Source organism: Toxorhynchites rutilus, chromosome 2, assembly GCF_029784135.1.
Source record: "Toxorhynchites rutilus septentrionalis strain SRP chromosome 2, ASM2978413v1, whole genome shotgun sequence".
Taxonomy (NCBI): domain Eukaryota; kingdom Metazoa; phylum Arthropoda; class Insecta; order Diptera; family Culicidae; genus Toxorhynchites; species Toxorhynchites rutilus.
Genome location: NC_073745.1, coordinates 219,953,142 through 219,980,782, shown reverse-complemented (window position 1 = coordinate 219,980,782; position 27,641 = coordinate 219,953,142). Strand labels below are relative to the sequence as shown.

Sequence of the window (27,641 nt, the reverse complement as noted above, 5' to 3'; positions counted from 1 at the left end):
AAACACACTGATTCTATCTTCATCGGTTTTTGTATTTTCTTCAGTATTCTTGCGCAATAAAAATAAACTTTAAATTCTTGTGCGAGTAATAAAAAAAATCAATGATATTGCGGAGTAATAAACAAAACTCTAAAATGTTGCATATTGTAGAATCTTAGAAAACATAAGGATCATAAGTCAATCATAGAAAAAATATAGAGGTAAAAAAATATTTTAAAATATAATTATCATATCGTTGATAATTTTGATTTAAACCGCACCCGAAAGGTGCGGGCGGTTCTAAGAATCTAGTTGCCGGTTTTTGATGTCTTCATATATCGCTCAATTGCAACAATAATTGGTCTAATCTTGGTGGTGTTATGCTCGGTGTTGTTTTTTGGTGTTGGTGGTGTAAGGAATTCTGGTTTCACGAGCTGCTGTTCAGTTCTTCTTAAATAGGCATTCGAGTCTCGTTGGCTCGTTGTTCCACTGCCACTTTCTCGTATCATATCATCACCAGATTCGATAAACAAAGTAGGTTTTCACAAATGGACTTCTCCCTACGAGATTAAATGGTTTGATTATCGTATAATATAAATATTCAGTTGTTGTGTGCAGCTTGAAAATAATGTTTGAACACTATGATTATAGTTTATGTAAGAAAATGAAAGGAACTCAAACGCAAACTGTCAAACGAGATGATTAATTAAAGTTGAATAAAGTTGCAGAAAGTAAAAAAATATTAAAATTCAAACATTTGGTTAAGTATATAAACTTAAGGAGGATTTTTATTCTCCGGCTTAATGAATATTGAATATGCAAACTATTAGCTATATGAAATCATCGCTACATAGTACTACTAAAACAACGAAGTTGTTTTTCAAAAATGAGTCGTTTCATATTTTCGTTGTGCGTTGTGTTTAATCTCTCTGTTTTTTAGTGAAGTTAGTGATTGATGCTATTTTTCCCTCTTCGGTTTAAATTTGAAAATGATGTGGATGTATGAAGGGTTATTTTCTTTCGAAAGGAAATTGTTAGTGTTATTTTCTTTTAATTTTGAATTTTTTTCATAGGCAGTTGAGAATGAGCCGGTTGCTACCTTACTGGCAATTAAAACACATTAAAAAGCCGATCGTTAGTCCTGCGTTAGTCTTATCGATCTATCTATTCAAACTTCAAAGCGTAAAAAGCGGAAAGGCGTATCCTTCGCGTGTCCTGGTTCGTATTCGGCAAAACTTTTACAAAATTCTAGCATATTTGCTGTTAAGATAGCGCTTCGAGTGGACATTGTATGATCTGATTTGATTACTTAGAGTGTACATTAGCTTCCGACTGTCACGCTTAAGGCCGATATTGGTATAGTTGTACATCTCGTCGATACTCTTAGGCATTCTGTAGAGAAGAAAAAATGATAGGTTTTATCAATGGGTGAGTCACTGAACATTACGAGAAGAGGGACTTACTTTCTCTCGGTCCTGAGAACGCGCTCAGCCCAGTACTGTGGACGCGGAATATCGCGAGGCATTCCACGAGCCCGGCTGTCCAGATAATCTATAACATCGTCGTAGTAGTTATGACGATAGTGGTACATGTAGTTGTACTGCAAGAATCTCGGACTGGAGAAAACATATTAGTTATTTTGTGCTTGCTTATAAAGGCTGCTAAATCAGGTTTGTAAATATTATTTGCCCACACGGACAGGTGAGAAAACCGTTAATACCCGTTACTCACCGGACCCAGTGACTGTATAGCTGCATCTTGCGTCGGTGGAAATCATCAACAACATCCAGTGGCTCCGCACCCTTGGTGTCCTTCACAACAACTTTGGCTGATGCGCTTCCATCACCCATGGTTCGAGTGTTTGTTTTTGTAATTTTTCGTTAACGCCTTTTACCTGAAAAAAACATACCAGAAGATAGATCATCAAACGATAATTATTCCGTCATCCCCGCAAAAGCTGTTCACGGCTTGTCTGTTGCGTTCACTCCGAGCGCGACAAGTTTTCCGCCAAAAATAAACCAATCGACAGAGATAAATTAGCCCGCTTGGATGCTGTAACGGTAACAACGGAGTGATCTAGAAAATGTTCATACATTAAATTTAGAATCTCTAAGAGGACATTTTTTTGCATTCTCTTGTTTTTTTTTCGCTGCCTCTGACTCTCTTCACTTGCTTGCAACTGCCTATCTATGGTTTGACTGCAGATTGGCGACTGGGTGACCGCGATGCATTTTGGGCAATCATTCAAAACCGCGAATAACGAGGATAACAATCGGTCTGCGGTCGGAGAATGGTGCGCGTAGCAATTTTCGCGACAGTTTACTGTCCTCCGATGACATCTATCCAATTTGTGTCCTCTCTTGATTGAGCAATGAAATATGAGCCTTGTTCAGCATTTCTGACGTTGCGTTGATGCGGTTAATTAGTTATACAGGGAAACTTCGATATAACGTACCCTCGTTATAACGTACCCTCGATAAAACGTCACTCGATATAACGTACATTTTACCTCGATATAACGTACACATTTTCAAAGTGTAAAGGAAAAATTTTTTCAATATTTTTTTTCTGATAGAACAATGGAATATCTGTATTGTGATGCTAAAACAAGTTTTGTACCTTCAATCAATCCCGAAATACAGCTGGTTTTGTGATTCCGGATTCTAATTCCGGTTTTAATCAACAGTACGAAGGGAAACATCATGAGAAAGGCTGGCTTCATCTTCTGATTGAAGTTATTCATTAACTTTGCTAAAAAAGCAACACAATAAAGTATTATATACTACGTTTGTGAGTACTTCATTATGCTTCGATATAACGTACAATTCGATACAACGTACAATTTTGAAAGCGAAATGTACGTTATATCGAAGTTTACCTGTAGTTGAAACGATTGTAATGAACATTAGACATAGTAGTATGACTGCCATATAGAATGCGATTATAGCAGATTTATTTTGCCGGCACAATTCAGTGCAGCTGTTCGCAAACGTTCTTTACCTGTTTGTTCTTCTATTATGAGAGATTCCTTCTCCTGTTTATTTAGATTTGCTCAAATATACAGCGACCGGTGAAAATGAAGGGTCCCCATTCATGGTCTGAGATAATATTTGTTTGAGAAAAACACCCATTAAAGGTTCTTTTTACTATACTAAAATTCATATTTGAACTGTGTTATTATAACTTCGAGAATATTGCGCATATTGATCCAACGGTTTCGTATTATGAGAGAATCAATCGAGATAGCTCAATAGTCGCACAAGGTAAATGGAAAATAAATCATAATGTGTAGTAAAAATAAATCCATCATTATTTGTACTAAACAATGTTTTTAGACGGTTATGTTATTGCTAGACTCAGTATTGTTGAGCACCCGTCTTACGCCATGTTTAACAGTTCACTTGCAGGATTAATCCCAAGCAAGTCGACTAGAAATATGAAAAGTGTTTATTATTCTGATACTACAACAAACACAATTTTCGTAACGTTAATTACGTTCCGCAAATTTTGATGTTTAAGTTGCACCACGTACTGCTCGATGAACTGTCGTAAATGTTGACGTAAAAATAGGAAACACCGAGTACCATCGTCATTCAATCACTCTGTCGACTCTGTCAATTAGTCTGGATACCAAAAGACGCTCGATGCATGGAACCTAGTGAGTTATATTCCTACAATTGGATTCTCAAATGCGGAAGTGCAAAAGGCATTCGGAAATGTGGATGTGTTCAAGTTAGGGAGAATTGAAGGATTAAAGACTTCAACACTGGAGTGCTGTGCTAACTAGAGATGGACAAAACGGTTATTTTCAATGAGCAGCTCAAAACCATTTGTTCAATCGAGCGGCTTGTCGGTTCTTTTCAAGAAACGGTTTATACGGATATATAAAGAAGAGTGGACGTAAAAAATGCAGCTTCAAACAATAATTAGCGTCGTTATTGACTATTTAAAGTTCGAATCACCGCAACTTACACAATGAGAATGGTCTGCTACTAAACTTCATTCGGTGTATTCTTTGTAAAAATAGCAATATTATTTCGCTTTCGGTTAATAAACATGATATTTTCGAAGTTATCTGATGAAAGTTTACTCCTTTTTTTCTGCAAACTTGTCCTGCTTTCGGGAAAATTCGCTCATAGGGTACAAAAGTCACCGGAATATACAGTATTTTTGGAACGAATTCGTATAGATGAGGATGGACACATTTTCTTTCCTTCCACCGAAGCAATTGTCTGCTTATCCTCTTAATATTATGGCACTGCGATTTGTGGTGGTTCCAGAGGCGTGAGCTTCCTGTTATCTCCAAAATTGTGCTACTAATTCGTCTGACTCAAGATCTGCGAATCGCTTTACCAACTCCGAAACCAATCCATTACAGAGCTTTTTTTTATAATTGCTGGAACTGATTTTTCTCGCTCCATATAATGTCGAACATGTCGAATCATCAGACGGGAGAGCACCACTATTTTAGATAAAGACACAATTTACTCCCCGGATATTCCAATCGTTACATCCTTAAAAACTTTGAGATCGATTGTTTGGAAAACGGGTATGAATGAGCCTATCCTCCTTGGATGGCACTAACGTTCCCAGTGGAAATTCTGTCTTCTCAACGTAGGTGTTACCTGCGTCATTTTTATTAGTAGTACTTGGTTGAGTTTCTATGCCGGATAACATGCCTTGAATGTATTCTGGAGTGGCAAGCTCTATAATATGTATGATCTCAGTGCAAGTCGGAAAATCCCCCGGGAATCGAACCCGAAACCCCCGGTATAATAATCTGGGACGCTAACCACTCGACCACGGGAGTACCACCAGCTCAACGTATTAATCTTTGGAAGCATTGGACGCTCTCTTGAACAGTCTGGCAAATAATAGTTTTTTTTTTTTTGAGGTTCATGCGTTTAATAAAATCAACATGATCAAATTGTAATATTGAAATATATTGATATCGCGGGACATTTTCGTTTCTTTTGCCAAATGGGATACGTTTCGCGGGACGTAATCTTACGCGGGACATTTTGTTGAAATGCAGGACTGTCCCGCGTAATGCGAGATGTCTGGTCAGTTTACAGAATATGTTTCAAAATGATTAAAAAGAGCAGTTTACTTTATTATTTTAGAATTTAAAACATTTAAATTATCGCATCTGTGGATTTTTTATTACTAATTTCGTTGTTTGTGTAAAACATGCGCTCTCCGTGTGAATACACAGGAAATATCCCTTACCTTCAATTCTACGTAATTTGACTCAATCTGACTTCCGAGAATGATGGAACCCAAACACCGAAAGTGTACAGAAATGTCATTGATATCAGTGAAGACGCGCCATCTCTAGCTAAATACAAAAACTGTTCACCTGTATTTTTTTTGTGCCACATTCAAAATGACCGTTTCTACAATATTATTCATTTGTTCACAAATATGATCAAACCTGACACAACCAATATACGAATCTTGTACTGCGATCCAAAAACAATATTTGTGGTGATAACTGAATTCTTACTTATGTGAAACATACAGATTTATCTGGAAAGGTACAGATTTTTTCGTTATTTTTGGTACAGATTACATATTTTCGTCAAAAAGTACAGATTGGTACAGACTTTTTTCCGCGTATGAAATTTCTCTCGAAAATTTTATTGAATGATGGTAAGCAACCTAAATTTAAAGAGACTATGGGCCTGATTCTTGAATACACTACGAATACACTTCACGAGGGAAACGGAATGAAACGTATTCGCGATGACAAAGGTACGGTGTCGACATCTGGATGCGAGATTAGTTTCTCACTAAATTTAACATTATAATATCAAATTATCTTCAGATGAAATTTTTGTATGAGATTATTATATCACTTGAACAGAACAAAGTTTTCCACTCACATTGAATACCAGTTCGATACGAAGAAGTTAATTTTCATTCATGATTTTTTATTTGAAAAGTGCTCATTCTGCCTGAAAACTCATCATTATCCTCGACACTTCACTAACTCGTAGAACGTAGTTCAATGGCGTGCCGTTTATTTAGTTTCCACCGTGAAGTGTATTCCAGAATCAGGCCCTATGTATATGAATCATCAAACACACGAGAGACTCGAGGCTAGTAAATGTGTATGTACATCGGCGGCTAGGGGCCGTCTCCTTGTTAGATGGTGATTCCTCTCCCCTTACATTGACCTCAGAATAAATTTCATTATATACAGCCATTCCATGCCAAACCGATATAGTGGTTCTCAGATATCCGTCAAAAGTGGTAGTTTTGTTCTTTATCGTCTAATAAAGACCAGTATTTTTTTATTTTTTTTGTTAAGGTGACCATTTCCATTTTAGGGTGGTCTGAAAAATCCATTTTTTCGCATTACAGCGCGGACTCGATTATATACAGTTTTTGATTTCTTTTCACTGTATATAATCGAATCCTGTATATAATCGAGTCAAAAAAAAATTTTTATTTGTTTTTTTGCATGTATTTTTGGTTTTTTTTTTGAAAAGAGGAATTTGATTTTTGATTCATCCCCTTAAAGCCAGGAAACACCTTTCTCACATGAAAAAAAATAATTTATCCATATTCTCTCAGCAGGTGATAGACGATCATATTTGATGAAAAAAATCCTCCTACGCATATGTTCGAATTTCAACAATGACAGATCTATAGAACTTTTTTTTGTTTCTGACTCTGTTGCCTCAAATTGGCTCTACATTAAAAAGTACGCTACGGAAGACGATTCTGATGCTTTCATTTGAAAGATGAGAAAATTTAATACAGGATATAGTAGTAGAACAACTAAATTAGTGGATTTAATCAACATTTTGGAAGTGAAAAACTTCAAAGTTAGTATTTTTTTATTATTTTTTTTTATTTTGTGTTATTATTAATTTTATCCTAAAAAATTATATTAAATTAGATTGTTTCTGTCAATTGAATTGAAGTTCTTTAACCGCTCTACAATTTGTTCTTTGACACCCAACTTCTATCTTTCTTAATTTGGCTGCAATATCGATATAAACAATTCCTGGTGAAAATTCAAGCAAAATCTTCAAAAATCACGATTTTATCCCACTGTACATGTGACAGCCACTAAAACTTCACCTTAACGTTGAAAGGTTACATTTCTTCTTGAAATAAGCCATATTTGAAATATAAAAAAAAATATTTTTTTCCAAAAAAAAAAATTCCAAAATTCATAACTTTTGAACAACTGGACCAATTCAGATTTTCGACATGTTAAATTAAAGCAAATTAGCTGGTCTTTTTTGGAAAAATACTAGAGTTGCAGTAAATTTTAATTATGTTTTCGTTATTATTGATTGTATTTGTTTTGTATAGTTTTTCATTGTCTCGGGACCAAAGGCGCTATATTTTTTTTATATTTTTCCTGGAAAGCTGAGGATTTTTCAAATAACATTCAAAGTTAACCGATGGTCCAAAAAATCATTTTTCCCTATTTTCCCAAAAATGACTTTTTTCCAAAAATTTATTACTTTCGAACTACTGGACCGATTCAGATGATCGACATATCAAATTAAAGCCTACTAGCTAGCCTTTTTAAAAATATAACACACTTGCCAACTAATTGGATTATAGTCCCATACATCCAGTCTAGTCGCATAGAAATATTGAACGAAAACCGAAAAAATGTAAACTTTGAAAAATCATAACTTAAAAAAAATCCTTAGCTTTCCAGAAAAAATATACAAGGATCTCTATAGTAGCATGTCCTAAAAAGAACCTGAACCATTGAGAACCAGAGCAGAGAGTCCAAAGCCCCTGAAGAGGATCGTTGTACTAGCTGTTATCGATGGTTATTGTGCAAAGAAGGTCACAACGGATATTATTTTCGAAATCTCGTTTTGCCGAACAGCTGAGAGTTCACGTGTTCAGAATCACATCTCTCACCATAGAATCCTGATTCGTCGTACCCATTCCCACCAACAATTTTTCCTTCCATGATATTCGCTAGGGAACCACGCTATAGAGGCGACCTTTACAGCGGCGAATATCATACTAACATTCCTGGTGACTATAATAACGTGGCCAACGTTATTGACTATTTAAAGCTCGAATCACCACAACTTGCACAATGAGAATGTTTTGCTACTCCTTAACGTCATTCGGTGTATTCTTTGTGCAATTTCGCGGGTTCAGGCCAATCACGGAGCACAACTACGAAGTGTACAATCTAATCAAGCTTCTAGAGACGAATGAATGAACTTCATAGTTCAACGTCTCTATTATGGAAAAAATCACGGTGTACACAAATATGAGATGATATATTTCGGAAAATTACACGACAAAACATAAGTTTACACCATGATACACGTAAACAAGTGCAAGTGCGAGGTCTGTTCAAAACATATCGCGACTTCTGGATTTCCTGGGGTTACGTTTATTCGATTTTAGTTTTTTTGTGGCATTATGTTGGTACTCATGTTTCTCGCTTTTCACGCTTAGCCATTTTGAATGTTCAGTTGATTTTTGACAGCTACTTTGCTTTCGCGTGTTTCGGCTCGTCTTCAAAAACAGTTGAAAACCGGAGACATGTTAAAACACGTGCAAGCAAAGCAGCTGTCAAAAATTAACTAATGATTCAAAATGGCTGAAAATGTCAGCATAAGTGAGAAGCATGAGTACCACTAATAATATGAGTACTTCTAATAACAGTTATCTGTTTGCGTATTGATGTAACATACTCAGAGACTTCTTTTTCAGAAGCTCCTGAATCTCATCAACTACAGCCTTCGTCGCTATAAATGTTATGAGTAATTGCATTGAGCATTTAGTAGTTGGTAAAAGCTCATCAACTTTAACGAAAATTGAGACCAGCCCGAAAAATTAAGTTTATATTATTGCAATAAATCTGGGGATCTGGACGAATCATTGAAAGTCTGCAACAGACAAAAGAACAGTCTGGATGTCTGAATAGTCTGTAAAAATCTGGGAGATTCCAGATAAATCTGGAAGGCTGGCCACGCTGGTTGAGCGTCCATTCACGAACCAACGAAATTGGCAAAATTCTTAAAAACCGAAATACCGAAATACGAAATACGAAATACCTTCCAGCGCAGCCACCAATATCGTTACATCTGAAGATCACCACGGCAAAAGAAAACACAAATCGATCACATTTACTCGATGATGGGCACTGCTCAGACACATTGTGGCGCTAACTTCGATTCAGACCTGATAATAGTCGAACTGCGCTCTGATCTGGAAGCCGTCAACAGTAAAGACATCAGCACTCATAACGGTATAAGAGCCCCCGCACACTGCAAACTTTTTTTTATTTCGCGCTAATAGAAAAATCTCAACTATATTTAAATCATCTACAAGAACGTTGGTTGGTAATAAATCCGCTTCTGCTGCATAGAAGCTACGAATAAAAACAAATGATGTTTGCTCAACAGATGCTCTGCATGTATGTGTAGCAAGAGCCCTATGTTCTCGAAGGACTGTATTTAATTTGTGTTTGAAAACGAAGAAGGAAAATCAAAAAGAGATTCCGAGAGTTGACGACACGGACATGGTCGGACTCGATTATATACAGACTCGATTATATGTAATTCGATTATATACAATTTTGGACTCGATTATATACAGTTTGGATTTTTTTATATTTCAAATATGACTTATTTCAAGAAGAAATGTAACCTTTCAACGTTCGGGTGTTATTTAAGTGGTTATTACATCTACAGTGGGGTAGAAATCGTGATTTTTCAAGATTTTGCTTCAATTTTCACCAAGAATTCAAATTAAGAAAGATAGAAGCTGGGTGTCAAAGAACAAATTGTAGGGCGGTTAAAGTTCTTCAATCTAATTGATAGAAACAATCTAGTTTAATATACATTTTTAGGATGAAATTAATAATAACACATTAAAAATGATTAACTTTTAAGTTTTGACGTAGGACTACGTCTAACCGGAAGATATAGGGGGTGAAATGGAAATCTAGGCACTGAACAAGTAGGAAAAAATGCAAGATTTGGAACGCTTATTACTCGAGCATTTCTCAATAGATCGCAAAGGTTTTTGCATCAATTGATAGGAAATATATCTACGCATCTATCATAACGAATAACATTTCATTTTTCTTGAGATAAATAATTGAATAATTGTGAAATATCAAGCATTGTCAAAATGCACTATGTGCCCATTTTTGATTGGTCCATTTTGTGCTCCTCAAATCGTACCGACCAAAACGGGCAACCAGAGCAGCAGCGAAATAGAATGAAGCACGATTGGAAAGGAAAAAGAAAAAAATGAACGAAACATTGGTCGCAGTCTCACACATGCGTAATTCTCGAGCCAGCCAGTCAGCTTAAAAATCCCCGCTCCGCTGCCGCAACGATCATTCTCATTCAAACCGTACACCACATCGGTTCGCATCACAACACATCAACAAACCAACCCAAGCAGCCATGTCTGGACATGGTAAAGGAGGAAAAGTGAAGGGAAAGGCAAAATCCCGCTCGAACCGTGTTGATCTGGAGTTCCCCGCAAGGGTAGCTAGGCCGAGCGCGTTAGTACCAGTGCACCAGTCCACCTAGTCGGCGTTATATAGTTTCGGCCGCCGAAGTGATCGAGTTGGCTGGCAAAGCTGCTCGCGACGATAAGAAAACCCGCATTCGGAACAGAACACATTCGGTTCGGTGGACATCAAGACAACAGGCAGTTGCAGCGAGTGGCGAGTGGCAAACGCAATCGCAAAACGGCATCAGGTAGCAGAAGAAAAAAGTTTGTTCTTTATACAAACTGCTTTGGTGGCAAATCCAGAACAAGGCGGCATCGAGGGCGTTCGAAATGGTTTTTTTTCAAAACCACGAGTACAAAGTTTTCTAAATTGGAACCATTCCATAAAACAAGGCGCTTTTCAGGGCCATTAAACCTTCCAAAAAAGAGTTTAGGGAATACAGTTCAATGCTTTCTAAAACATTATCCAAAATAATAATAAAACACAAATTGATTTTTTCTTAATTTGTTTGCCAGGATCTGACGAGTATGTGAATTTGGCAGTTGTTCTGAGCTTATTGATTTTCACCAATTCTTAAATTGCTTCTAGATTGAAAGTACAGTAATTTACACTTATCTCGACATTTTGCTAATTAGTCGGACCAGTAATGCGACATATTTAGTTAGACATTTTTGTAAACATAGAGTTCGGGGTCCAAATTATGACCCCACATTGAAGGTCGACACTGTACCACTGTCATCGCAAATGTTCAATTACAGGTTAAAATTACCTCCAATCCGATACTGAGTGGTGGTAATGCGACGTGCCATTGAATGTAATTTACTGTAAAATATGTCACAAGCAAGGTTTAGCCGAACAAGATGGGGATATCGAGTGATAACAAAACAATAAACTCTTTAGATTGAATATAATTTTGTGATCCTGAAAAGGACCCTTTTTAGCCTGCATTTGAATCCAACGAGCGAACAAATCGTAATGAATGTATTTTGTTGCCATCGCTCCCTTTTAACGCTCATTCGTTCGTCTCGTTGGACTCGCCCCTCTGGCTGAGTCTGCCGATTTGTCTCTATCCTGGGAGTGTGTACCGCTAGAGTATAAAACACGCGGACCCCAAAAAAATATCTTATTTTCTTTCAAACCGTAAACCCGTGTGGTTGTACGGCATCGGCATCGTAGACGTAACAAAGGAGGACAAGTTAAGGGAAAGGCAAAGTCTCACTCGAACCGTGCAAGTCTCCAGTTCCCTGTTGGTCGCATTCACTGATTGCTCGGCAAGGGTAACTAGGCCGAACGGATTGGTGCCGGAGCACCAGTATACCTAACAGCGATTATAGAGTTTCGGCCGTCGGAGTGCTCGAGTTGGCTTGCAAAGCTGCTCACGACAATCAGAAAACCCGCATCAAGAACAGAGCAGCTTCGGTTCGGCGCTCATCAAGGCAACAATTAGTTTCAGTGAGTGGCAAAGTGTTTCTCCGGCACGTCGCATCAAATGTAATTTACTGAACAACATGTCACAAGCTGGATGGGTAGAAATTTTCCAACTGTGAAAGCTGTGGCGAGTGGCAAACGCAATAGCTAAACAGGGAGGTTTAACGGAACAAGATGGGAATATCGAGTGATAACAAAAACACAACACCAAAGGTTCTTTTCAGAACCATCAACATATTCATGAAGAGTAAACAGTAAACTAATCCATTTTTAAGGTAGTTAGGTAGGTATTCACGTGGGAGAAGAAAATAAAACAATATATTTAAAATATATATTTAACAAAAGCTATCCCCTTTGTATAGTCCTACGTCACTCCGGTTATGTCCCCGACATTACCCACCCGTCTTTTTTCACTTCCAAAACGTTATTAAAATCCACCAATTTAGATGTTCCACTATATCCTGTACTAAATTTCCTCATCTTTCAAATGAAAGCAACAGAATCGTATTCCGTAGCGTATTTTGTAATGTAGAGCCGGTTTGAGGCAACAAAGTCCGAAATAAAAAAAGTTCAATAACTCTGTCATTGTTGAAATCCGAACATATGCGTAGAAGGATTTTTTTTCTTCATCAAATTTGATCGTCTATCACTTTCTGAGAGAAATTGCATCATTTTTTTTCGTGTAAGAAAGGGGTTTTCTTACTTTAAGAGGATGAATAAAAAAAAAATCCTCTTTTATATTCAGAAAACAAAAAATACATGCAAAAATAACGAATAAAAAAAATTATTTTGACATGATTATATTTATACAGGATTTGATTATGTACAGTGAAAAGAAATCAGAAACTGTATATAATCGACTCCGCGCTGTATTGAGTGCATCCCATTCTCAGTGATTCGCACGGCACGTATGTCGGATGCCTAAATTGAGAGCGAATTGAACTATCGGCCCGATAAACAATCGTCGTGTGTGTGCGTAGATCGATTCTGATTAAACTGTACAGTACTGATTAAACGGACGGCCGATAGTTGACCGACCGAATAGTTTGAATGCAATCGGGAAGCCTATCAAACTTTTTCATCGGCCGGTACTGAATCGTTGTAGTGTGAGCATATCTCTCCATACTGATTAAGTCGTCCGACCAATCCATCGGCCGACAAAAGTCTGCAGTTTGCGACTCGACAAAATGTAGAATGATACCAACTGAAGTGATGTGGAAGATAGAGGTATTTTATCGTTCTCTAGAATTGCGGAAATTATTCAAGAAGATAAACGCTTCGCACAATGATTTTGTGTCGTGGACAAAAAGTGCAGTTCGGCTGAAAAGTTTATAAAGTAACACAGAAAAACAATTTTTTTTTGCAAAACTTAATTTTATTATTCAACTTAATTGCCTTCGAGGGCGATACAGCGATTAAAGCGATCTTGCAACTTTTCGATACCATTTTTATAGTACTCTTTCGATTTTTCCAAAATAGGCCTCAGTTTCGGTAATCACTTCATCATCGGTCTTAAATTTCTTGCCAGCGAGCATTCTCTTCAGGGCTATAGAGCGAATAGAAAATAGTCGCTGGGGACCGATCTGCAGACTACGGTGGATGCGGAAACAATTCGAAGCCCAATTCATGCAATTTTGCCATGGTTTTCATTTATTTGTGATTTTGCTATTTTTTTTACAATAACAAAAGTTGCTTCACTCTCATTGCTGTAACTCACGAACCAATCGACCGATTGCTGTCAAATTTTTTTTTTATCCCTTTTGTTTGTTTTAGGCTCATTAGCATTTTAGCTGTAACAGAGCCGAATTTTAATCGTGTACATGTCACATATTTATCATATCTATAATTAGCACATTACACAGTTGCCATTTTCCGGCGTTAGAGTATTCCCTTCTATACCATTGCAAAATTGTACATATTTACACAGTAGCCATTTAGGCGAAAGAGTTTTCTATCTGTTCTTCCATTATCCACAGTTAAGACTGGACAGCGGAGACAGCCGTTGATCCATTGTTGAGTTATTTATAGAACTGCAGCCCGATATTTCTGCAGAGCAGAGCAGTTGTATGGATGAATCGATCTTATTTCGCTCGTGGATCGATCTCCATCGCTGATGATTGTTGCGTGGACGTAGTTATTCTGTAACAACACAAAGATGGTCAATGGGGGCCCTGAGTTTTGAACTCACGATCGATCGCTTACTAAGCGAACGCTCAACCAATGTGGCTACGGAGACCCCCGGCTGTCAAATTTTGACACGCATCCATTGAAAGATGGTGCTTTGTGATAGTCAACTAGACTTTTGCAAGAGGCGTCATCTAGATGTCAACCTTATGAACTTTTCAGCCGAAATGTTAACGGCGATCGAACGCGATGTAATCAAGAAATGAAGATTGTACTGGGTGCGATAGACTATGCTTTAGGGATCATTGAAACATCGCCCATCGATCATTATTTTATCATTTTAAACTGTCTCAGCTCAATAGAGGCTACCCGTTCAATGAACGTTCCAACTAGATTAAGACAGTTATTGAGTATTTTGGTCGAAAAATTATTCAAAATTACCTTAGTATGGATTCCCTCTCATTGCTCGATTCCGGGAAATTAGAAAGCGAACTCGTTATCTAAGGTGGGTGTTTCAAAAGGCACAATCTTTGAAAGGAAAATAGCTTATAATGGTTTTTTCCACATTCCTCGTCAGCACACACTCGTAAGTTGGCAGCTCATATGGAGCGAAGATGAGTTCGATCTTTGGTTACACACGATGCATGGTTCAAGTGATTGAATGTAGGTCGTGATTTCATTCGCGTGATGTCTCGGTTAATGTCCAATCCAATGTTCAAAGTTAGCGAAATTGTTATGGGTAGCCAAGTCAACTGTCACCAAGGTAATAAATGTTTTCAAGGAACATTTATCGACTGGCAGGTAGCCTGTATCTCGCAATCCCAGAAGCTTATATTCTGTGGATATGTATGAAATCTACGTCATCAGACTTCAGACTTCAAACAGCTTTCTGGGTAGCAGTTTCATACGGCAACGGACACGTATTTTCAAGCATGGGAAACCGTTGAAGTTTGCTGAGATATCTGTTATTTTGCGGCGAATAAGTCAGACGAAGTGGGTTGACAGAGTTTGATAGCAGAAGTTAAATGTTTACTTTCGCTCTTAGACAATAAATTATATTTGTTAGAAATTGATTAAGTTTATCATTAGGGCAATTATGTTCAGGTCTATTGTAGACTTAAATTACTCATACCTACAAAAGAGCGACAGTGTTTTGTTCAGAAACTGTAACAAATTTGTGAATTTTGTTGATATAAACCCATTCTTCATCATAGCATACCTGGTGGCTGTCCAAATTTGTTGGACCCGACCCACCAAATTCATTCATCACAGAAAATTCTTGTTTATTGACTACTTCGGCATTGAATATTGAATAGCCTTTTAACTATGTTGTCTACTGGTCTACTGGTTCTTGAGTGTTGAAAAAGGGGATAACAAAGGCCAAATCGGAAGTCCCTTTTTTTACACTTCCAGAAATAATGGTCTTAAACTGACCCTCTATTTTATGCAGCGAATTTTCTCCCAATTGGCCGGAAACAACGTACAACGTAGGTATTGGATGAGATTAACAGACGAGCGAAAAACGATTACTCATTCCGATGCCATTTTGAGATTGAAAAAATTGTGGCTTCTGGTTCATTGCAAATGATCCTAAAAAATCGGAAAAGGAGCCAGTGGAGTGGAGTTATACAAAGAAAGTGTTAGAGCGAAATGGAGGTAGATTCGAGTTTACACATGCACAAACGGAAATGGAACCGAAAACGAATGCAATACCAACGATCAACGGCCAACACGCAAACACACTACACCCACATGCATACATAGACGCAAATGCATACTTTAACAATGCATGCATTGTTGAGAGTGTTGAGCTAAGGCGTCCAATAACACAATCAAATACGTTCCCCTGGTGGTAAGCGCCACCCAATGAGGCAGGCCTGTGTGAGCCATACACCTTGGATCGATTGAACGATAGATGTCAAAAATATATGATTTGTAAATGTCAGAAACCAATGTTGGTCAAGGGATTGGAAGATGAAGGGAGGGGGCGATTTTGTTCGCACTTCCAAATTCATGGCAGAACTTGAAGAAATGATACAAAGCATCGGTTTTCATCACGTATGATGGAGAGCGGTTGTGTATTTTTGCTTCACATGCACAAATGGTTATCGTTTTTATGTGTTGCCAAGTGTAGATTAAAATGGTTTACCATTAAGCGATTTCAATTTCTTGTTTATCTGAAATGTGGAATAACAGTGGTGGTAGCGTTAGAACAAACATGGAACAAATCTGCGGTCGTATATATGTTGAGTGGAAAAAGATCCCCACGATAGCTGTTATAGCTATAATCCGAGCAACGCCTGCAATGCACGCTAATTATTCTCGTACTCGTCGCATTACTCTCGTGAGGCAAAGAATCAGTCATTACTCAACCATTCCAGCTTCTTCTACGAAGCCAGGTAAAACAAACGGCCCTTTTGACGTAGGACTGCGTCTAACCTTTCAATATAGGGGCCCATTTCAATATTTCGGTGTGAAAAAGTGTTCAGTTTTTGAACGCTAATACCTCCTCAATTAATGAATGGATTTTGGTTCCAAATACACACATTGATAGGAAATATCCTCAGCAATTGTTTATATGCTACACATTACGGTTTTTCAGCTCGTATAAAGTTCAAATTGATAAAAAATTGGAAGAAAGAATTCCCTACTTTCCCATACATTTTGTCTGCGCTCCAGCAGCAAACAGCTATTCATTACAAGCAACCACGGGTACGAGCGAAACGTATGGACAAGGTGAAGGAGGGAGACAAAAAAGAGATTATAAATAAGTATAGGTGGTCGCTACAACGTTAACTATATGGCTACATAAAGTGAGCGATGGTGGGGCTTGGCCACTGAACTAGATCGACAGACTAGAAGTTGTCGCAACCAACAGGAACAAGTACAAGTCATGCTACATTTTTATTATAACCATGGATCGGTCATCTCTCAAGCTAATTAATTGGAATGCCTGCTATCTCAAGAGTAAGGTCATCGAATTCACTGACTTCTTAGTGACAAACAGCATCGACGTAGCTATCGTTACCGAGACGAATCTTAAACCGAATATTAACCTTCGAATTCCGAATTATCGTCTGTTGAGAATGGATCGTACTGGTTCTGGTGGAGGAGCCATCAGAAATAACATCAGATATCGACTTTTGCCGTGCCTCAAACTTAACATCATCGAAGCTATAGGGGCGGAAATCACAACATCGATTGGGCCTATTATCGTGATTGCGGTCTATTATCCCAAACAGACGTCAATCAGAGATGGCTCGGCGTTGCTTCTTAAAAACGATATCATCAAGCTAACACGAAGGCAGTCGAAATACGGCGGGGACATTAATGCTCGACATCAGTCCTGGGGAAACCAAAGGAGGAATCAAAATGGAGTGACTCTAAATGAAGATCTACAGTGTGGCCACTACAGGATTCTTAGCCCAGCAACCCCCACTCGCATTTCTCGTTCTGGAGTACATTCCATAATTGATTTCTTCATTACCAACATGGATCGCCACATCGGTGATCCTATTGCCCTTAACGAGCTGAGTTCGGATCACTTCCCAGTGATGGTTGAATTGGGAGTGAATGTCGTAGTCAGGAGGCCACAATGTAGACGAGACTATCATCGTGCGAATTGGGTGGTATTCCAGCAGCTTATCGAAAACAATATTGATCTCGATCAGCCTCTTGAATCTCCCGAAGATATCGAAGCAACAGTCAGCTATATTCAAACTGCAGTTATTGAGGCTCGCCAAAACCACATCCCAGAAACGATTCAGGTGAGTGATTCTGTTCAAATTGATCCAATTACTAAACATTTGATTAGACTTCGGAACCTCTATTAACCAAGGTTATCCAGGCAAGAATGATCGATCTCCGTAACAAATAATTCGCAAAAGATATTAGTAAACTTCCGAACAATTCCAAGACATTTTGGAGGCTCGCTAAAATTCTCAAGACCAAGTCTAATCCTATTCCTCCTCTTCTTCAACCTGATAGTTCAGAACGAATGATAACACCTGCCTAGTTCACACAATCTTGGCCAGAACATTACAAGTCCACTTGAAGCTTCGGCGAATGATACTATAAGGGTTATTGACAATATCCATTCTATACCTCAAGAGAATGAAGTCATCTCGACTGCAGAGGTTATCTCGGTTATACGCTCGTTGAAGAATATGAAGGCCCCCGGCTTCGATAGTATATTTAACATTGAGTTGAAACATCATAGTAACAACTTATATGAAATTATGACTTCTGTCTTCAACTGATGTCTATCACTTGGCTACTTCCCCTCGAGTTGGAAGTTGTCAAAAACTTACTAAACTTTGTTACTAAAACCCGGAAAAAATACTTCTTCTTCAAAGAGCTATCGACCAATTCGCCTTCTCACAGCGAAAGTATTCGAAAAAATTATATTAACGCGCATTCTTGCTTTTGCAGATGAGCACAATATATTTTCGGATGAGCAGTTTGGATTCCGAAAAGGCCACTTTACCATTCACCAGCTTCGTAGAGTATACAACATAATCAGACGAAACAAGTCAGTTTCAAAATCATCTGCCATGGCATTTCTTGATGTAGAAAAAGCATTTGATAATGTTTGGCATAATGGTCTCATTTACAAGCTTCAGAACTTTGGTTTTCCTACATACTTGATAAAAATTATCAAAAATAATCTTTCTGATAGAGCGTTCAATGTTTCTATAAACAATATTTCTTCAGAGAAATTCATCGTGAATGCAGGTGTTCCTCAAGGATCCATCTTGGGACCAATTCTTTTCAATATCTACACTTCAGATATTCCCGCACTCCCATCTAATGGGAAACTGTCACTATTTGCAGATGACACTGCCATCATTTACTAGGGCAGAAGTAATACAGAACTAAGATCTAAACTTCAAAGAGGGTTAGACGCTTTGTCTGGATATTTCAATAATTGGAAAATATGCATAAATACAGCAAAGACACAAGTCATATTGTTTCCCCACAAGAACACTCCAAAGCTTGTTCCTCCTCAAAATATGACAGTCAGTTTTAATGGCAAAAGTATTGAATGGTCTTCAGAAGTAGTGTATCTGGGTTTAACTTTCGATCGAAAGCTTACCTTCAGAGCGCACATTGACAAAACAGACACAAGATGCAACATTTTAATCAGGTCATTGTATATCCTGATCAATAGATACTCTCGATTATCTCTAACGAATAAACTTGCAGTATACAAACAAATAGTATTTCCAGTTATCGCATATGCGATGCCCATTTGGGAGTGCTGTGCTCCATCTCACAAATTAAAACTTCAACGCATACAAAACAAAATTCTTCGTATGATTCTAAACTCTCCACCCAGAACGCGAAATTCGGAGATACGTCAACTGGCTGCGATTGAAACCTTGGATGAAATTATCAATATCAATTGTATGAAATTTGAACAGAGTTGCGCTCTCTCAACACACGGAATAATACAAAATCTGTATGATTATGCTACCTGACTTTATAGTCGTTACCTTTCGAGGTAACGGCTTTGGGTGGATATATTTATTTCCAGTTAGATAAGTAGTTTAAGTTGGGGAAATGTAAATAATTTGGGGAGGGTATTTTATAAGTTAAATTTAGGTAAAAAAAAGAAGGTAACAAAAAACTAGAAAAGTTTAGGCATTATTTTACAATAGGAATATGAAACAATCGGATAATGTGTATATACAAATCATTACAAAACTTGACATTGCAACTTAAAGATGTAGAACCCTAGGTTGATCACTTGAAATGTAGTATTATATTATAATGTAAACCAAATTAAGAAATAAAAAGAATTTAAGTGAAAAAAAAGGGCTTGGTCACATTCTATCATCGGACGCCAAGCAGGATGGACGATATCTTGAAATTGATTGTCAGCAAAAGAGATATCGCTGCATTTGCCGGGGATGTATGCGGTGCGATACCACTCTTGAGTGGCTAATAGCGCTCGATTTGATGGAATGCTGGAGTTTTTAGACGGTTTTATTTAGCTGTGACATATTTGCATGTTTGTATGTAACAGCTTTGGCTATGGCGCGGTACCACATTAATTGAAATTTGACCCCTTTCCTATTGACCGGTTGATCTGAAATTTGGTACACACCTTTATCTCTGCAGTCATTATAAAACTGTGCATTTCATGATCTTGAAAATCCAAGATGGCGACCACTACAAAATGGCGGATTACATATAAAAAAAGCCCCATCTATATGGGTATCAAATGAAAGGGATTGGCTAGTTATTTATGAAAAATGCAAATCCAAAATGGCCGCCACAATAAAATGGCAGATTACATACCCCATCAATATGGGTATCGAATGCTGGACTTGACTAGTAGAACACAGTTATTCATGAGGAGCGCAAAGCCCAATCATATCACGATACCAGACGGTAAATTCCTATTACGATATGCTTGCCAACAACTGTGTGTTCGTTGCCGGCTGAACAATAACTCCTACAACATTTGCACCGCATGACATTTGCACGACAATTTTTTTTTTCGTATTTGAATCAAAACGTTTGAGTGTTTGCTGAGTGCTGAGGTTTTATTCCATCCTTTGATTTTTTCTGTAATTTTGTACATGGAAAGCTGCTCTTCCTGGGATCTGTGCTCCATGATATTCGAATAATGGACACCCCTTGGTGTAGTCCTATGTCCCCGACATTACGCACCCGTCTTTTTATGCCCAACAAAACATTCTACTAAAGAGTCATTTGAAAAAGTTCTTTTGCCGGGGGAGAGTTTGTGTAATCTATAGAGTGTGTTCGGACTAACTGGTGATTTTTTTCGAACAATCAATCAATTTCGTCCTAAGCGTATTTTAATATCTAAAAAGGTACAGATGTTTTTTTAACAATTTTTGGTACAGGTTCTGTACGGTACAGAGTACAGATTTTCATCAAGAAATACAGATTGTTACAGATTTTTTCCTCGTGTGAAATTTCTTACATTTGAACAAAGCAACATTAAGGTACATGACGACGTTTACGCCGCAATATCGCTTGGTGCTGCTGGTAATAAAAGCATTTAAAATTCAATATTTCATCAATTTAATAAGGACGAAATTCGTTGTGTTAAAGGCAGAGATCGAAATTCTCACTCGGCTGCGCGATAAATATTCAGTCAATCAATCTAGTTTTCGATGAACCGTGTATTGTTGATATTTTCGTCTCTTCCTTTTCACCGAAAATTCTTTTTCAGAGAGAAAGAGATGTGGAAAATCTCTATCTCGGAAGTTCAACGAGAATGCTTTTTCGTCTCTCATTCGGTAATGAAAATATGGAGCGAAAAATCAAAGCTAACTTTACCAACATTAGTCTGTTAGAGCAGCGTCCAAACGATCTGCATTTGGACAGCGTCTGAATTGTACAAATATTACTCCATCTCATGTTCACTTCACGATGAAACCCAATATTGCGGCATGTTTTCAGCTGTACTGAAGAAGTGAAAAACCTTTATCGGCATCAAGGAGTCACTGAAAACGAAACCATTTTTCGGCAATCATAACTCACCGAAAAATAAAAATCGGATTCGCGTTTCTCGCGAGAATCGAAGTGAGCGTATAACATTCTCTCGCCTCCTATATTCTCAGCTATTTTTCCCTCTAGGTGAAAATGGGTATTTTTCGTCTCAAACCGGCGAGCATTTCGATCTCTGGTTAAGGGTGTTTCCAGGGTTCTACGATTGGAATATACAAGATCTGGTGAATGAATTCCGTATCCTAAACATGAAACTACTCCGTAAGGATACACAAAGTTTTGTGCAGGATTGGTGGAAAAAATTGTATGTCTAAAAATAATTGATGGTTCGCTCGTATTTTCGACGCTTCGATTGTTTGTAACGTTCTCACTACGTCATACTTCTCGGCAATTTTTTGACGTAGGACTACGTCTTTCATTTCTATACCGGGGTGTAAAATCAAAGTTTCGAAAACGAAAGCGTTACGCCGGAGACCGAGATCTTGAGCGTTAATAGCTCCTAAACAACTGAACGAAATGGTATGATAAACACTTCATTCGAAAGATAAAATGTCTACGCGTTCTATACTTGTTACTCTTTGATCCAAAAACTTGTTTCAATAGTCTTAAAATTGCTTTCAAAACAGGCTATTGAAATCACCAATCGGTATATAAGCGAGCGCCGCTCGGAAATCCACTCAGTTCTAATTGAACAGCGATTGGAGCATGTTGTCGCTGTTGTGGTGAAGCTCTTCGTTTATCATGAAAGCGCTGATGAACGGTGTCACCAAGAGCCTGTTTGTGCACTTTAGGCTAGACATGAATCCATCAGGAGGAGAGTAATGCTACAAACTGTTCCCCGGGAAGATCTCGAAGCAACCGCTACACACACACACACACACACACACATACACGCGCGGAATTCTTTCCGTTTGGATGCCATTCAGCATCGAGAATGATCCGGAAAATAATCTGCCAGTTCCTCTGGGAATTTAAAAATACATTCATTTGAAAGAGTTTATTTGAATGTTTTCTATCCATGTAACACTGTGATCAAATATGTTTCAATCAAGTGCTATTAACAGGTGGTTATCGAATTAGTATTAACCACTGGTGGGCTTCCAGTATCGAGGAAAATGTGGAAATATCTAATCGTTACTGAAAATAATCTGCCAGTTCCTCTGGGAATTTAAAAATACATTCATGTGAAAGAGTTTATTTGTCGCGTTTACACAATCACATCACTTACCACAGTGAATCCTGATTTTTACCTCTCCCTACTAACAACTATCCTTTCCATGATAAACGCTAGGGAACCACGCTATAGAGGCGACCCTTCTGGCCTTCGGGCGGCGAATATCATACTAACATTCCTTCCCTTCCCCTGGTGACTGTAAGGACGTGGCCGGCGTCGTTATTGACCATTCAAAGCTCGAATCACCGAGAATTGCACAACGAGAATGATTTGCTAGTCCCAAGCGTCATTCTGTGTGTTCTTTCTGCAATTTGGTTGGTTCAGGTCAATCACGGAGAGCAACTACGAATTGTACAGTCTACCCAAGCTCAAGCTCAAGCTCAAGCTCATGTGAAAGAGTTTATTTGAATGTTTTCTATCCACGTAACACTGTGATCAAATATGTTTCAATCGAGTACTATTAACAGATGGTTATCGAGTTAGAATTAACCACTGGTGGGCTTCCAGTATCGAGGAAAATGTGGAAATATCTAATCGTTACTGAAAATAATCTGCCAGTTCCTCTGGGAGTTTAAAATTACATTCATGTGAAAGAGTTTATTTTAATGTTTTCTATCCATAAAATATCCATATAATACATTTGGGTTTGTGATTTGTCAATCAAGTACAGTTAGCAGGTTGGCTTCTGAAGATTATTCTTCAGAACAAGGTTTTTCGTATCCTGTATTGGATGCATAAAACCTTGTGCCTCCAACGTAACGCTCTCGTTTTCGAAGTCTCCCAAATATTCATTTATTCATTCATTCAGAATGGATTTAGATTCAACTTCAAACAAATGATCTCTAAATCAACGATAGTCCTACGTCACCCTTGCGGTTATACCATAGATATAACCCACTTCCTGTTTTTTTCTGAATAAAATCAGAACAAAAATAAGCTTCGGACGCTATTTTGGCATCAAAAGATTTGATTAAACATAGTGGCTATGTATGCGCATCATCAAACATACGAATTATTTGCAAATGTAAATGTAGTATTTGTAATAAATATTTTTTTAAAAATAATAATATTTTTTTCATTCCAATAAAATAGATTTTTTCTACAACAAATATTTTCGATGGTACAGATTTTTGGAAGAAAAAGTACAGATGAGAAAGATTTTGAACCCCTCTGGTACAGATGAAAATGTGACAACACTGCTTCCGAGCTATAATTGCTCATAGGAGGTTCAATTATTACTACTATGCCAAGAAACTATTTCACTTGAAAATACTGAGTCTCCTAAGCCAAACGCGTGCGCAAAGTTTCATTCTAATCTAAGCTACTCCAATTCGGCCAAACCTTCATTTGGCGTACTTAATCAAATAGTTAGATATGATTAGATGAAAAAATCTATTGTGGTGGAAAAGCCATCATAAAAAATGGTTTCTGGCCAACTCGGCGTGCAATTTCTCTGATAGAAAAACGAGTGGATTGATCAACTAAATCTGGTATGTGGAATGCCCAACAATCATTTAGATAGAATTGGCGAAAATAGACATATTGTCATTATCGCGATGTAGAGTTGTACCCTATTTATTCGTTAACAGTAACATTGTTTATGAAAAAAAGTCAAAGAGTATAAGCAACTATTGATTATTGTATTCACCCAGCTGAATCAGTTTGCTGTATGCGGCTGTCTCCTCGTTCCACGAATTCCAACTATAATTTTTTCTCATTGCAATTAAATCCAATCACATTGTTCAGTTAACGAACTGCATCATTCATCCAATATATTTGGAATCTCGTTTTATCGACAATTCGATGTATACCAATCATTATAAGCAGGTGTCAGTATCTCTGAAATCGCCATAATAGGCAGTCACTATGAACCATTTACACCAGCCGAAGTCATTTGAGGTATACGAATCGAACTGATTTGCAATTTTTGGCATTCATACCAGTTCAGAAATTATCACAACACATTTTGTTTATTGAATAGATACTCAGCCGTAAGGCTGGTTCGTTTCCGCAACACAACCATTTCTACTGGTTTGTTTTAGGTGGCGAACTGCTGCATTTTTTCAGTCATAGATTAACGGTTGTACTATTAAACTGTATTTCCCACCCGCCATATTTCCAACTCCTAATTTTTTTCAATCGTTGACCTTCGAAGTCGAGTGGTTAGCAGCATCAGCTCTAATCACAGTTCATTGTAGAAGAATTCTTGGACTCAAATTTGTAATTCGATATAAAAATCTTTCATTTGACGTGCGTATCTTACATAACCAGATTACATTTTGTGTGAATATAACATAACAAGCACTCAACACAGTATTCGTTAACAAACATTCCGTGATTATGCCCGTATCCCGTAGATTTGTTCTTCATCTATTTTTTTTTCTAACTCTCCAACTTCTCCTTCCGGCTCCACATTTTTTTTTATTTATATCACTTGAACTCTCTGAAAACCCAACGGTCCACAAATGAGTTATTGTAGAAATTCGCCATCGCCACAGTTCAATTATTTCCATTCCTTCAACACAATAGTTCTGTTACGCACCAAAAAAAAACGATCACCCATTCACTAATCGCTCTAATACCGCTACTTCCGTACCTGAGAGGAGTGACTTGTTAATCCGATGGAATGAACAAAGAGACTAACTTTATTTCGACCGATTCATTATTAAATTGGCGATGGGACAACGGCGAGTGAGACGGAAGCAGCAACTATCTCAGCCGGCACCTGGTCGTCGTGGGTTTACTCAGCTGTATTTGGTTTGATCCTTCCTTTCAACAACACCTTCCGCCAATTGGCTCAAGCGTGCTTGGTGTGCATTTCTTATTCGGCGGTGTGAAGTTCGTCATTACGTTTATTTGAGTAGCTCAGGCTCTATGCCGTCGTTCATTGATATTTGTTCCATAGTAGGAAGAACCTTCGGTTAAAGTTTTTTTCAACTGTTAGATCAGTGTTTTTGTATACATCAATAGTGATTTCATGGGCATTTCTTTCAGACCTCTACCGTTCGTTTCATGTTGTACATATCATTTTCATGTCTTGGCGCGAAGCAGCACTGTTTCGTTTGGCACACTTCCCTACGCTTCGGCTGCTACCAATCGGTAGGCGAAGAACAGATTCATCTCGTGCAATTGCAATCAACGTTTCACCTTCCGTCGGCGATGAGGAATCTTTCCGAGATCGTGTTTTCCCTACATATCTGTTGTATGTGACACAAGTTTTTTCGCGCCTCTGTCGGGTGCACGAGAAGAAGGTAAACACTGAAGTTGACCGCAATTTTTAACAAAAACGGTGCTGCATTCGCAAGCATTTGTTTCGCTTTTACCTCAAATTCAATTTGCACACCGGTTGGTGTCTATAAATTATTTATAGCACCTGACAAATGTTTCTGCATAACAACGATTACGAGAAGAATTTCGCTTGTTTTACTTAATACTAGAATTCAACTTCAAGTTCTACCATTGTTCCGTACAAATCAACAAATTACACATCACGTACATCGTACAGTTTCGAGAAGATCTGCACTCTGCCGAGTACCTGATGACATAAGTTGTTGAGTAATCCGAACAATTTGTCCGCAGACTCGTAATGCTCTAGAAACACACTTTCCCGGTTTGCGGCTTCAAGGATTGCAATCGAAATTAAACTTTCCCTCGCCACAGACTGTGCCGAAGTGGATCACGATAAATCTGCTTTACATTTTCAGTAAGCAATCAAAGCCGAAAGTGGAATCGCGATTGTTGCCTGATATTGACATCGCGTCGCAAAGGGAGCTGAACCATTGCCAAGCGGTCGGAAACCGAGCGTCTCCATCCTTTTTTTTTCTCGCTGTATTTCAGAGCGGACGCGGATCCAAAATGATACACCATCTGTTGTTTTCTAGCAGTAAAGCAATTTTTCCTCAATAATTACCCAACTGGCTCTGCAGTGAGTCTATGATGACGATACTGAATTGGACGACTAAGAGCTTCGGCGAGTGTTTCTTTTTCGCATCACTCTATTTCGCGATGATCTAGTGGGACCAGATGCTTTTGGAACGATTTGAGATCTGAGATATGCTCAAATTCCTACCGGTGCAATTAGTACACCAAATGACCAGCAATTATTCAAAAGCTAATTCAGATAGAGGAAACAGACGCATTGCTGCTGTTCTGTTGCCTTAGAATATCTATGTTCCATGCATTGAAACTAACCGTTCTGATAGGAGTCAATAAGCTACAGACTATTGTATTTATCTTGATCAAGTTAAACGGCGATCAAACATCTCTTATTCTAGCTGCGTGCGCTTTTAGTTGAAGACACACGTCACAAAACGTTACAATATTTGTTTAAAACGAGGTTGCATTCAATCCGATTTTTGTTATGACACACTGATGGCATGAAATTTGTATGATGATTATCGGCAAATAAATAAAACAAGACTACTGAATTACATCTAGTTTATTCTTAAGCGACTTAAAATCTGAACAGAAAATGATTTGTCACAGAGATATAACTCACTGTAACTCATCTTCGCTTTCGGTATAGTTATTCCTGGAGACACCCTTCCTTGCGCCGAGGTGGAATCTATGAAATTGGTGGCAAGATTGATTTCATCCGAAATCCTTTCGTAGAGTACAACTTAGGTCATTTTGAAGAAGGTCTCCTTAGTCTCAATGACTACGCGTCCACTTACCAAGCGAGAGATCGGGATTTAATCCCAGGATCCTAAATAGATTGATTGACCCTGTTCAAGGCTAGAGGCGAATGAACTTTGCAGTTTAAAGTCATGATAATAGAAAACAATCAATCAATCAGATCAATTAGAAATGGCACAGATTCAGTTGTATCTATTTCGTTCATGATTCAACGAATCGGGAAACCTTTGGCTTGAAAATCGCTTGTACATGTAAAAGGAAAAAATTTAAACTAATTCGTCGTTATTTCGAAGAAAATGACCAACTTTCTATTTTCGATACCAGTGCCAGTGCTCGTTTCATTTT

At 38.0% G+C, this 27,641-nt stretch overlaps 1 protein-coding gene across 6 annotated transcripts; it reads right to left on the bottom strand.

Annotated features, from left to right (window-relative positions):
• Positions 1-11: 11 nt before the first annotated feature.
• LOC129769094 (flightin) lies at positions 12-26,296 on the bottom strand. Of its 6 annotated transcripts, none has more exons than XR_008741810.1 (5): positions 25,258-25,411; positions 1,711-1,873; positions 1,443-1,595; positions 1,079-1,371; positions 12-539 (listed from the first exon to the last, which is right to left on the bottom strand). XR_008741810.1 is itself a non-coding variant. In XM_055771119.1 (5 exons), exons 2-5 carry the CDS (start codon positions 1,827-1,829, stop codon positions 493-495), a joined length of 402 nt encoding a protein of 133 aa, XP_055627094.1. In that variant the 5' UTR covers positions 1,830-1,873; positions 25,258-25,411; the 3' UTR covers positions 12-492. The 6 variants fall into 6 exon arrangements, 4 of the variants coding, with proteins under 4 accessions (XP_055627094.1, XP_055627091.1, XP_055627090.1 ...); XR_008741811.1 differs by having other exon boundaries at positions 1,084-1,371; XM_055771119.1 differs by having other exon boundaries at positions 1,289-1,371.
• Positions 26,297-27,641: the final 1,345 nt, after the last annotated feature.